At 35.7% G+C, this 13,742-nt stretch overlaps 1 protein-coding gene across 2 annotated transcripts; it reads right to left on the bottom strand.

Moving 5' to 3' along the window:
* Positions 1–1,941: 1,941 nt before the first annotated feature.
* LOC123557674 (caskin-1-like) lies at positions 1,942–13,472 on the bottom strand. Of its 2 annotated transcripts, none has more exons than XM_045349290.2 (2): positions 13,344–13,472; positions 1,942–10,284 (listed from the first exon to the last, which is right to left on the bottom strand). In XM_045349290.2, the coding sequence occupies exons 1-2, from the start codon at positions 13,366–13,368 to the stop codon at positions 8,984–8,986; spliced, it is 1,326 nt and encodes a 441-aa protein (XP_045205225.1). In that variant the 5' UTR covers positions 13,369–13,472; the 3' UTR covers positions 1,942–8,983. The 2 variants fall into 2 exon arrangements, with proteins under 2 accessions (XP_045205225.1, XP_045205224.1); XM_045349289.2 differs by lacking the exon at positions 13,344–13,472 and adding an exon at positions 12,935–13,082.
* Between the last annotated feature and the right edge of the window lie 270 nt (positions 13,473–13,742).

The raw sequence follows: 13,742 nt of genomic DNA, 5'->3' as shown, positions 1-13,742 counted from the left end.
TTATTTGAATATCCATCCCTGCATAAAAACTTCTAGATGGACAAAAAATATGAAGATCCAGTCACAAATATGATGACTATAATGTTATATTTTTCTATGATTTGACCATGTGATATAGTATTAATATCCATACGACCCAGTACCTACATGTACAAAGTTAATCAGGTATAACTTATGGCATATAGAATGTTGATAATGTTTTCCTATTATTTGACATAGTGACCTAGTTTTCAAGCCCAGATGTTCAGTTTTGAATTTGACCCATATATTGTATCTAAAAATAATTTGACCAAATGGAAGATTTCTACAATGTAAACAATTTTAATGATTTGATCTAGTGACCTACTGTTTATAACAGATGACCCAGTTTCGAAAAACACCCAGATTTCGGAAAGGCAAACATTCAGACCAGGTTTCATGCAGATCGATCAGAATATGTGGTGTTTGGAGTGTCCAGAAAAAATTCAATGATTTAACCTAGTGACCTAGTTTTTGATCCGAGATTACATTCTTTCAGATTTGGTCAGATTTCATAAATATAAATTTTCTGACTGTCACGTAAATCGGGTAAAAAATGGGACCTCTAGTCCCTAGTATCAACAAGGTTTTTGTATGGCTTGACCTTGCGATTCACTTTATGATTCCAGATAAACCTTTTTCAAACGTGACCAAGATTTCCTAAAGACAAACTATATGTTCATCAGGTATAAATGTGGCATACAGAATGTTAACAACTATACTATTTGACCTAGCAACCTAGTTCTTTTACCGCAAATGACGTGATAGCAACTTGGCCTAGATTTACTAAAAAAAAAAAAAAAAAAAAAAAAAAAAAAAAAAAAAAAAAAAAAAAAATAGCTTACGGAAGGTCGGTGGTTCTACCCGGGTACCCGCTCGTGATGAAATAATGCACGGAGGGGCACCTGGGGTCTTCCTCCACCATCAAAGCTGGAAAGTCGCCGTATGACCTATCATGTGTCGGTGCGACGTTAAATCCAACAAAAACAAAAACAAAACTAAAAAAAATACCACAATTTCACGTCGATTTGGTGAAAGAAGTGGACTTTAATAGTGTTAACAATGTTTTTTTTCTATGACTGAACCCAGTGGCCTATGTTTTGACCACATACAATCCAGCATCTAATTCATATGAAATTTTATTGAGGCTCATATTCTGACCAAGTTTCATTAAGATAGGGCAAAAATTATTAACTCTATCAAATGTTAACAATACAGTATGGCTCACCTGATCTTGTTCTAATCCCAGATAACCTAGTAATTATTTGGCCTCGGTGTCATTAAAACAAACACTCTGACCATGTTTTATGTAAATCATGTAGGTCATTAACCAGTTTTTCAATAATCTGACCTAGTGTTTTACCTAAGTGACCCAGTTACAAATTTTTCTTAGTTATTAAGCAGACAAACATTCTGACAAAGTCTTGTGAAAACCATGCAGGTACAAAAGTGGCCTCCTTATAGTTAATAAAGTTTTTCTATGATTAGATCTAATAACCCGACTTTAGATCTTCACCTGGATTTCTTGATACATTCTGACAAAGTCTTAAGAAGAACAAGTATAAGATGTGGCCTCTTCAGTGTTAACAATGTTTTTCTATGATTTAACCTAGTGTCCTAGCTTTTGATATCAGGTTATCCAGTTTTATACTAGACCAAGATTTCATAGAGACAAACATTCTGGCAAAAATGTATGATGATCAAATAGAAAATGTGGTCTCCTGAGTGTTAAGAAGATATTTATAATGATCTGACCTAGTTTTTAACTTGATCGAGGTAGCCATATTTCTCTTTTCTTGGTCACTTTGTCACAAAAGAGTGAAAAATGGTGTTCCTCAATATTGTTCACGACATGTCATTTATCACCTTGAACAGTGTGTAAAGTTTTTATTCCTCAAGTTAGAAAATAAATCAACAACTTAGTAGATTGTCTTTTTTTATTTCCTTTGACACTTCAGTAAAATGGTTTATACTGATATTTTCAATAACAAATACGAACTACAGTTTCTTTTAATGACTTATTATGTAATACTGGTAACCCTTCTGCAAATCTTACGCTTATTTCTAAAAGTAAAAATTAAGTTTAAATTGATTGCCTATCAAAAGTACAAATGTAACATTAAATCTCATATCAAAAAATAAGTTTTTATATATTTTATCAAAAGTACTAAAAGCTTTTTTCTACAGTAACAAACTTTTAGTCAATACAATATGTAGAAAACTCTCAAGTGTTAGTCAACCTACTGATTTTTGCTATTGTTGGGTTTAACATCACACCAACTGAACTGCAGGCTATATGACGACTTTCCAACTTTTCATGGTGGAGGTGGTGGAGGAAGAACCCAGGTGCCTCTTTAAGCATTATTTCAGGCATAGGTGGGCACTTTTGTAGACCCACAGACTTTCCGCAAGCCAGCTGCATGACTTCCTTACATGAATGAATTCTACACCTCAAACGATGTTCCTAACATACAGGTCAATAACCTTATAACTAATCAAACACAGATCACAGGCCCCCCTCAACCTATTGAAATTCGATATTAAAAACTAAAATTGTGTCCATAGGATACGGATGCTCCCACATACAGCGCCATCCTCTAAATAGCACAGACCATCTTCACATGAAAGATGTTCCACTAAAAGTTTGAAACAAATTGTACTCAGATAAGGTTGTGCATTTGAGCAACTTTGAATCCATTCCTTCAAAAGTGTATGAGGAGTTGAACACATCAGTTTTCTTCACTATGGCCTATTTTGTGAAATTAAGAAAGGGCCATAATTCTAGAAAAAATAGACACAGAAAAAAGTCCATTATTTATGGTCATCTTCACATCAAGGTCCTTCATCTGTGAAACTTTCAAGCATACCTTTCAAAAGTGTTTGAGCAGTTGGACACACAAGATTTTTCTCTATATTCTATAAAGCAAAACTATCAAAGGCCCATAACAGCAGCAAAAATAGTCACAACCAAAGTCAAAGTTCTTTCCTTTATGGTCATCTGCACATCAAGCTTGTTCATCTGTGAAAGTTTGAAGCAAATCAGGCTTACAGTGTGGGAGGAGCTGGGATGTACGTACATATGGACAGCAGCAACATTATATGCCCCCACGTAAATGTGGCGGTATAAAAAGGAATTTAGCAGTACTTTGTACCATACACCATAAACTTTAACAAATATTTTAAAGTATTCTAAATCTAATATTCCTTGCTTTTTGTTTTAACAAATTTGAGATTTCTGCATTTCTGCATTATTTAGGAAGTACTATTATTAGAAAAACTAAGTATTATAGAAAAACTACATATCATAGAAAACAAAGTGATTGATTCTGTTCAGCCTTGGCAAAAAAGGCTTAGTCACATGATAATGTAAATTAGTAGAAATGACTACACTTACAAGATTTGTCAAAACATATATCTACCTGAATAATACTGTAACATATTATAATTATGTACTTTGCTATCTTTTCTGAAAATTTATAGTGAGATAAACATCTGGGATCACATACACCAAACTTTAAAGTCTGAAACTGAAGACTTTAAAATGCTAAATTTTCTTTTTGCTCCGTCTTTTTCTTAAATTACAATAGACTGTAATGAAACTTGGCATGAACTTGCATTTTACAACAACAAACATCTCGTACAAATATAAAAATAAATCTGCTAAAAACAAAGTTATGAGAAACTGAATATCTGTCGTACCGGGTAAGTATAATTTTCAGACTTCGAATGTTGATGAGTATGGGCCCTGGAGAGGTCCCTTTAAGACCCTTAAAACCAGCAAAATTTAATGAGATTTGTTTTGGTTAGCCTGGCTCCCTGGCTGCATGGTTATTTTCTTTAAATACTGCAACGCTTTTATAAGTAAATTTTAAGCCTCTAAAATAGCACATTTTATCTCCTGGCTAAACCATACAGTCAGCCAGGGGCAATAAAAAATGTCTATACAGAAACAACCTGCTGGAGTTACTTCCACTGTTAATGAAGGAAATTTATATATGAGAAATATGACAGAACAAACATAGGGACAGGAGCCAGTCTATGTTTTGGTAAATTTCAACAATTTTGCAGCTAAATAATGGAAAGTCACTTAGTATCAAAAACTTCTTGTAAATTAAGTAATATAAAAATTTCAAAAAGCTAATATAAATAACAATTCGAAACTTTCTGAAATTACCTGTTAAAAATATTCCTTAACAAGTACTGTGGTAGACAAAGGCATATTAAGTGTAAAATCAGCATAACTGAGATGCACCATGAAAAAAACTAACATAGTGCATTTGCAACCAGCATGGATCCAGACCAGCCTGCAGACCAGACTGGTCAAGATCCATGCTGTTTGCTAACGGTTTCTCTAATTGGAATAGGCTTTGAAAGCGACCAGCATGGATCCTGATCAGACTGCGCGGATGTGCAGGCTGGTCTGGATCGATGCTGGACGCAAATGCACTATGTTGGTTTTCTCATGGTGCGGCTCATATATATAATACTGCCTGAATTTTTGTTGAACACAGATTTACTCATGTAGCAAATGTAGCAAAACAATTGTTATATAGTATTTGTTTATGTAGAAACAAAATGCAATTATTCAACAAACAATAACTGCTTATGAATTTAATGTTTTTTCTTCAATTTTTTGTTTGTTTTCATTTATGAAATGTACCAAAATGACACTATACATTTAACTACCTGATGTTATTTGAATAAATGTTTCAGTAGCCTGGTCCTGATCTGAAATTAGTGACATGGAAATTATAGAATGATGTAAAGGGAATTTGATAAACAACCTATTTGCGTAAAAAAACAACACTTTGGTCAGGTTACAAAAATGGCAACACATCTCTATTTGATAGAGAAAACATATATTAAATTAAAAACAATCTTAAATGATTATCTAATAACAATTTTTCAAGAGGACTCTAATTTTCAATTAGGCCGTCTTGAAAAATTGTTTGTAAGCTGCGCTTCAACCCAGAATTTTGCAGGTGGGTAAGTTATTTTTATCACTATAAGGCGTAAAAAAATTGTTTGTTTCCGGTAACATGCTAAAAAAAATTAGGGTAGGTAAGTCCGTAATTATATTTTATTTTTTTATTTATTTTTTTGTTAAGTGGGACTTTTCGGAAATTAAAACTGTGTCAAACTAGATGCCCACGGGCAACATGTTGAGCCCACCAGCTGTCAAAAGGACTGGTAGTTGCACATGAAGTTACAATATAAGTTATTTATAGTAACAACTAAGGGAAGTAAATCTTTAAAAAAAATTCTAAGTCCACACAAAAATTCTTACCAGTAGAGACAGGTCAAAATACACCTCAAAACTGGATGTAACGTGCGCATGTTGTACTACAGAAATTTTCCCTACACCCAGTAATAAACAAGAGGACCATGATGGTCCTGAAACGCTCACCTCTTCCCACTCCCACATGACCCAGTTTTTTCTATTATTTGACATAGTGACCTAGTTTTTGAGCTCATGTGACCCAGTTTTGAACTTGACCTAGATATTATCAAGATAAAAATTCTGACCAATTTTCATGAAGATCCATTGAAAAATATGGTCTCTAGAGAGGTCACAAGGTTTTTCTATTATTTGACCTAGTTTTCGGAGATACGTGACCCTGTTTTGAAATTTACCTAGATATCATCAAGGTGAACATTCTCACTAATTCTCATGAAGATCTCATGAAAAATATGGCCTCCAGAGAGGTCACAAGGTTTTTCTATTTTTATACCTACTGGCCTAGTTTTTGACCGCACGTGACAATGTTTCGAAACTGACCTAGATATCATCAAGGTGAACATTCAGATCAATTTTCATGAAGATCCATTGAAAAATATGGCCTCTAGAGAAGTCAAAAGATTTTAATAATTTTAGACCTACTGACCTAGTTTTTGAACGCAGTTGACCCAGTTTCAAAACTGACCTAGATATCATCAAGATGAACATTCAGACCAACTTTCATACAGATCCCATGAAAAGTATGGCCTCTAGAGAGGTCACAAGGTTTTTTTATTATTTGACCTACTGACCTAGTTTTTAAGGCATGTGACCCAGTTTCAAATTTGACCTAGATATCATCAAGGTAAACATTCTGACCAATTTTTATGGAGATCCATTCACAAGTATGGCCTCTAGAGAGGTCACAAGGTTTTTCTATTTTTAGACCTACTGACCTAGTTTTTGACCGCACATGACCCTGTTTTGAACTTGACTTAGATATCATCAGGATGAACATTCAGACCAACTTTCATACAGAACCCATAAAAAATATGGCCTCTAGAGAGGTCACAAGGTTTTTCTATTATTTGACCTACTGACCTAGTTTTTTGAAGGCACGTGACCCACTTTCAAACTTGACCTAAATATCATCAAGGTGAACATTCTGACCAATTTTCAAGAAGATCTCATGAAATATATGGCCTCTAGAGAGTTCACAAGGTTTTTCTATTTTTAGACCTACTAACCTAGTTTTTGACCGCACGTGACCTAGTTTCGAACTTGACCTAGATATCATCAAGACGAACATTCAGACCAATTTTCATACAGATCCCAGGAAAAATATGGCCTTTAGAGAGGTCACGAGATTTTTCTATTATTTGACCTACTGACCTAGTTTTTGATGGCACGTGACCCAGTTTTGAACTTGATCTAGATATCATCAAGGTGAACGTTCTGACCAATTTTCATGAAGATCTTGCGAAATATATGGCCTCTAGAGAGGTCACAAGGTTTTTCTATTTTTAGACCTACTAACCTAGTTTTTGAAGGCACGTGACCCAGTTTCGAACTTGACCTAGATATCATCAAGATGAACATTCTGACCAACTTTCATAAAGATCCCATGAAAAATGTGACCTCTAGAGTGGTCACAAGCAAAAGTTTACGGACGCACGCACGCACGCACGACGGACGATGGACACCGTGCGATCACAAAAGCTCACCTTGTCACTTTGTGACAGGTGAGCTAAAAAATTATAATATAAGCTAGTTATAGTAACAACAAAGGGAAGTAATTCTAGGATCTTGTGCATGACACTCTGTCTCACGATGGTGAACAATTGTGCCAAGTTACATCAAAATCCCTCTATGCATGAAAAAGAAAAGCTCCAGACAAAGTCATTCTTGTATCTGACCTTTGACCTCTAAGTGTGACCTTGACCTTAGACCTAGGGACCTGGTTCTTGCACATGACACTCTGTCTCATGGTGGTGAACCTTTTAAAGCTATAAAACTCTTAATATCCCATTATGCTTATCAGGTCATGCTCAAACTAAGAGAATTTGATTAACCATAGTTTGCTATTAATTTTACTTTAGAGGTCACTTTGTGAGAACAGCAAAAAGACTTTTTTTGAATAACTTACCCGAGTTAACTATACTTTATAACTAATACAGGTAATAAAACTCTTGAAAAAGTAACTGAAATGGGTTACATAACTTAAAACAGTTACACCCCTGACTGTTGACCTGTATGACCTTGACCTTTGAGATAGGAACCTTGGGTTTGCGCATGACACTCCGTCTCTCATGTCAAATATAAACAAGATTGCTCCATGCATGTCAAAGTTATGGTCCGGACAAACATATCCTGACAGATGGACGCACGCACATACACTGAACAGCCATTTGGACAACTATGTCTTCGCTTCCTCAAGCAGGATCGACAAAAATGAATATAAATAAGGGGGTTATGCCTTTAGAGTATCAGTTTGTTGATTTCTAACATCACTGACCATGTTTAAAGCATTTGCAAGTGTTTGTTAAAAAGTTGAAAAAAAATTCTCTAAGGCTATTAAAACATTAGGGTCAGGCCAAAAATTTAGGTCAGGTCGGGATACCGGAAACAAACAATTTTTTTTTAAACCTAAGCACTAGAAGCAGAAAAAGGTACTTTCAGGGCCAAAACAGTTTTTTGAATTTGGGCAATTTTGGTGGGTCTGTTGAAGCACTACAAATAAAATCTTAGAAATAACCTTATTTTCTGATATGCAAAGCCTTTGAAAAAGTGCATTATTTAACATAAAACAATAACTATAGAATTATGTTTTCTAAACAAAAACAAGAAACGCAGCAATGCCACGAAACCAGGTTTTCAACACTTTTCATAAGAATAAAAAAGTATACTGAATCACAGTGCACCACTTTAAAGCACAACCCTAACCCTAACCCTAACCCTAAACCTAACCCTATTTTTAGTAACAATGACCTTGACCTTGATCCCAGAAACCCCAAAATCAATCCCAAGCTACAACTTTATATAAGTTTTCTATACACCAAGTTTCATCATGATAGCTCATTCCTAAGTTAAGTTATTGACTGGAAACCCTTTTTCTATTTTAAGTAACAGTGACCTTGACCTTGACCCCAGAAACCCCAAAATCAATCCTAGCCTTTGTCTTGATATAAGCTACATACATACCAAGTTTTATTCAAATATCTTTACCGAAACATAAGATATTGACCGGAAACCCTTTTTCTACTTTAAGTAACAGTGACCTTGACCTTGACCCCAGAAACCCCAAAATCAATCCTAGCCTTTGTCTTGATATAAGCTACATACATACCAAGTTTTATTCAAATATCTTTACCGAAACAAAAGTTATTGACCGGAAACACCAGTTTGACGCCGCCGCCCGCCCGACCAACAACATACCCCAATCTAATAACTCATTTCGTTGAAAACCTGGTTAACAAAAAGCAACTTTATTTTAGCTCAATCAAGCCCATTTGAATCACCCTAAATCTCAAAACTGCTTCAAAGAAAATTCAGTTCACAAGGTGTGGTCATGACCTAAATGGGGCTCGAATCCACATCCTAAGGGTTGAGCACTTGAAAGCCTAACCACTAAACCACCATTTCCCATAACTTCTAGCTTTGCAAACAAAATTCTCTAATTCTGACATGTCCATTCATATAAAAATAGATGTTATTTCTCATGAAATAATAATAAAATACTGTGAATAGCTATATCTGTTCATTAATGAAAATTTCATTGACTTTTAGAAAGTCTTTAATGCTATCAGGTACAGGGAGTTTGTCTATGTTTGTATCAACAGGTACATGCACGCTTCCCCGAATGCTTACCCGGCATAACTCTTTAAGAGAATGCACAGGGTATAATAAACTACTAATCCACGGCTCGATTTTATCGTAGCTACTGCAAATACTCAATTTATGCACCTTGCAGTGAAGTTCTGTCCCCTGAATCACCGGAGAGAACCCCTGAGCCATTAGAAGTCTCCAAGACAGTAGTTCTTTGCTATTTGGGCCAATGACTTCTGGATTTTCTAATATTGACTTAGAGAGCGTAAGTGAGACTAGGTCGGTCATTTCTTCCGCTGTTAGCTTAGCACCGTACGAAAGAAGTAATTTGATTTTCTCGACGGAATTATGAACATATGCGAAAATGAGTGGTTTCTGCTTCTTCCATCCCCCTCCCTTATTTACGTCCGCGCCTCTGTCAAGCAATAACTTCACAAGCTGGGATCGAACATGCGTGCTTGAACAAGCAATACCTAATGGCGTACACATATTATCATCTAACATATTTATATCCATTCCTAAGTCAAGAAGTTCTTCGACTAGTTTTGTATCACCCAGCTGGACTGCTGTTGGAAGAAGTGTCGCCTCCGAAACATCGGCATTAGCCTGAAGCAACATTTTCGTAATTTGAACGGGTGGAAAATTGAACGAAGTAACCTTCCTTCCAGCGCTGTTTAACTCTTTTCCATGCCAGTATGACCAATATTTGGCATTTCGGCATGCCACTTTCAACGGAGAGTCACCAACAACAGTTTTAATATTGACATCGCAGCGGGTTTGAACCAGTAGAAGTTTAACAGCATCTACATCGTCAGCTTCACATGCAAGAAACAGAGGTGTGCGCCCCATATTGTCAACTACATTCACATCACAGTTCGCTTGTATAAGAATTTGTAGGGCTTGGACGCATTCTTCTTTTTTATCGTCCACTCGTTCATTGGAGTCACATGTATAATGTATTGGCAGTTTTCCATCTGTGCCCGGGATGTTGGCATCTACTCCAATTTCTAAGAAAAATTTAAGTACACCAACACTTCCTTGTGCGCAGGCATAGCTTATTGGGAGGATTGTTGACTGTTCAACGGCATCTTGGTTCAAAATAGGCTTGTTAAAATCGTAGTTGCTTGAGTACAGATCCTTTATATCGCTCAATGAGTTGGTGCCTATGGCTTCGAAAACCTCGTCACGACAATGCAAGGAAGTTCCACTCATGATTGCAGCTCCTGCAAAGGTAAATATGAGCCAAATTATCCACAGGAAAAAGAAGGAATGGTCTCGATGTTTACTATTGCCCGTTGCAAATAAAGGCCAGCTAAAATCTCTTCATGATGCCTTAGTATGTGACAAGTAAAAAATTAAATCTGCCACAAAATACATCTCTGTTAAAGTAGTATGTAATTTAGTTGTCTTAAAAAAGAAACTATTTCAGTCACTTCTTTCACAAAAGTTTTCAACCAATTTCAACATAAAACTATTTCAGTCACTTCTTTCACAAAAGTTTTCAACCAATTTCAACATTAAATTCTGCTAAATTACATTTTGTCATATCCAGTTCATTGTAAAGAATAACTTGATGTGTTAATCAAAGCAAAAACAAGAGCTTGTAGAACACAAAATGCCCCCCGTGATGCATTCAGTAACTGCACAAGGAACAAAAATATTGGTCACTGTATACAAAAGTCTAACTTTCTGGTCAATGTGCCTTGACCTATTGACCTCAAAATCATAGGGTATCTGCTGGTCATGATCAACCTTCCTTTAATTTCATCATGGAAACCATTTAACTGTTCCGGTCACTGTGACCTGATCTTTGACTACGACCTAAAAATCAAAAGGTCATGTACCGATCATGTCAACTCCCTATCAGTTTTGTGACTAGGCCCAAGTGTTCTAAGTTATCTTCCTGAAAGGGTTTATATGTTCTAGGTCACTGTGACCTTGACCTGTCACTGTGACCTTGACCTTTGACCTACTGATCTCAAAATCAATAGGGTCATCTGCTGGTTATGACCAATCTCCCTATCAACTTTCATGATCCTAGACCCAAGCGTTCTTGAGTTATCATCCTGAAATGAATTGGTCTACATACCGACCGACTGACCGACCAACAGACATCTACAAAACAATATACCCATCCTTCTTAGAGGGGGGCATTATTATTATAAAATCAGACTAGTGGTTCAGGAGTAAACTTCCAAGCTTTTTCAAATAACCACATAGAGAAAACAGTAGCCCTGTTCCCTAGCTACCAGTGTGAAGAGATGTTACTAAAGATATGATATATTATATAAACATAATCTAAACAAGAGCTCGTAGAACACGAAATGCCCCCCTTGATGCACAAGGAACATAAATTGTTGGTCACTGTATACAAAAGTTCTACTGTTCTGGGTCAATGTGACCTTGACCTTTGACCTACTGATCTCAAAATCTGCTGGCCATGATCAACCTCCCTATTAAGTTTCGTGATCCTAGGCCCAAGCATTCAAGTTATCGTCCGGAAACAGTTTAACTGTTCCAGGTCACTGTGACCTTGACCTTTGGCCTACTGACCTCAAAATCAATAGGGGTCATCTGCTGGTTATGACCAACCTTTATGATCCTAGGCCCAAGTGTTCTTGAGTTATCATCCGGAAACGGGTTGGTCTACATACTGACCGACAGACAGACATCTCAGATTCTGCAAAACAATATACCCCTCCTTCTTCGAAGGGGGGCATAATAATAGGACGATTTGGGATAGTCAAAATAATTTGACGGTCAGATTGTTTTATATTTGTGACAGGCAATCTAACCATCAAAACTTTGAAGGATCAAAATAATATAGGGATAATGCACGTTTTCTCATGTTATAACATCTGCAGAATCCTGAGGGATTGGTTGGTGCCCGAGCCCGGCAGGGAGAGGGTACCAACAATTCCCGAGGGATCCTGACAATGTTATAACAATAAAAGAACATGTGCTAATGCTATTCTAGCAAAAAACGCAAAAAAAACCCATATAAATGAATATAATTGTTGTCCCTCAACGGCATTAAATTCCATGAAATGCGCAGGAATGTAAATATATAATATTATATGTTGTTTTTTTTTCACGTTGACGTCATTTCTTCTGAATTATTCGTTTTGGGGCCATAATACATGTGAGCTTTGCATATATAAAAAAGGTGTTTTAACAGTCGTGAGCGCGAGAATCTCTCTGTTAACATGTTTTCTCTCCAGGTGTTAAAACACCATTGAAAAGTAACAAGAACAGCAGTTTTATGTTTAAATGGAGGATAAATAACAGACCACAGTCATTACATAGTATGTCATACATAAAATTATATTTACCCAGAAAATTCATAATTTTGGAAATTATTTGATAATTTTACATAAATTAATGAGGAATTGAATCCCCTTTTGATACATGTAAGTTTTATTTTAATTTTAATATCTCATATTCACAACAAAATCAGCATTTAAACCAAAATCGGCAGCGATGACAATTTCATCAGAAATTTCCTCCAAATGTTGATCTTTTTGAGTGTTTGACGTGAGTGGAGATATTGCCCATAAGAAAAATAACTCAATATTTCCTAGGATCACGTCAAATTAGTTGGACTAGTTTTGGGACAGCTAATAACTTTTGACATTCAGAGGGATGGCAACTACAAAATATCAGATAATAAAAGATATCCTTAAAAAGAACAACAGAAATCACAAAAGAGTGAATAAATAGAAAAATGCACACATAAACATTTAAATACAATACAATACAATACGGTTTATTTCGAGTCAGCAAGAAGACAACATTACAAAACATAAGCTCTGAAGAGCTTTTGAACTGACTACTCTTAAAAGAACTAAAAACAAGGTAACATATGAACTTTACCTTCTAAAATTGGTGCGTTTAGTTCCATAATCAACATTTGTAAAAATTTATAAATTACATTTGCCAGTGCTGGTTTGTGTTGTAAAATCAGCTGATATTTTACAATGATTTAATAATAGGCTAAATGGACTACATGATATATCAGCTGTGTGCATAAACAATATTATGCCTCATTGCGCATCATGCATAAAGATATCGGTAATTATAGTTTTGTATAAAGCATGACCGAATTTTGCACTGAATGTCCAAGTGAACAACAAGGACATTGTACCAAATAACAACCATTTACCTCAGTTCAAGTTATGCATAGATCTAAGGTAAGATTATAGTCCAATAAACAACAAAAAAAAAATGCCAGCAATGATTGTCAAAATATAAAAAAAGTTTACAATATAAATAAATACCTTACCTTTTCGCAGTCGCTGCAGTATCATGCACGCCTTCACACATCTGTGTACATGCAAGTAGCACGTGCCCCAGATGGTGTTATCATTGGCCAATCAGGATCATGGAAACTGAAAATATGTTTACATTTTTGTGACCTATATATCTGCGTTGGTATAAAGTAAACTTTGGTATAGTATGCCGGTATAGTATGCCGGTAGTCTGCGAGGAGCATGCAAACATTCAGTTATCAACTGAAGACCAAATGAAATATACAGTATACTGTATAGCTTGACTTTTGTATTGAAAGATGTCAGTAAATCCCGGTTCTATTCTACATTTTGTTAACATGCATTTGTTATATTGTCAGTTAAAAAGCTCGTCAGTTGTTTGCATATACATCTACATCTACATGATTCTTCCA

The sequence above is a fragment of the Mercenaria mercenaria genome, chromosome 5, assembly GCF_021730395.1.
Source record: "Mercenaria mercenaria strain notata chromosome 5, MADL_Memer_1, whole genome shotgun sequence".
In the NCBI taxonomy this organism is placed as follows: Eukaryota; Metazoa; Mollusca; class Bivalvia; order Venerida; family Veneridae; genus Mercenaria; species Mercenaria mercenaria.
This window is presented reverse-complemented; position numbering and strand designations above follow the sequence as displayed.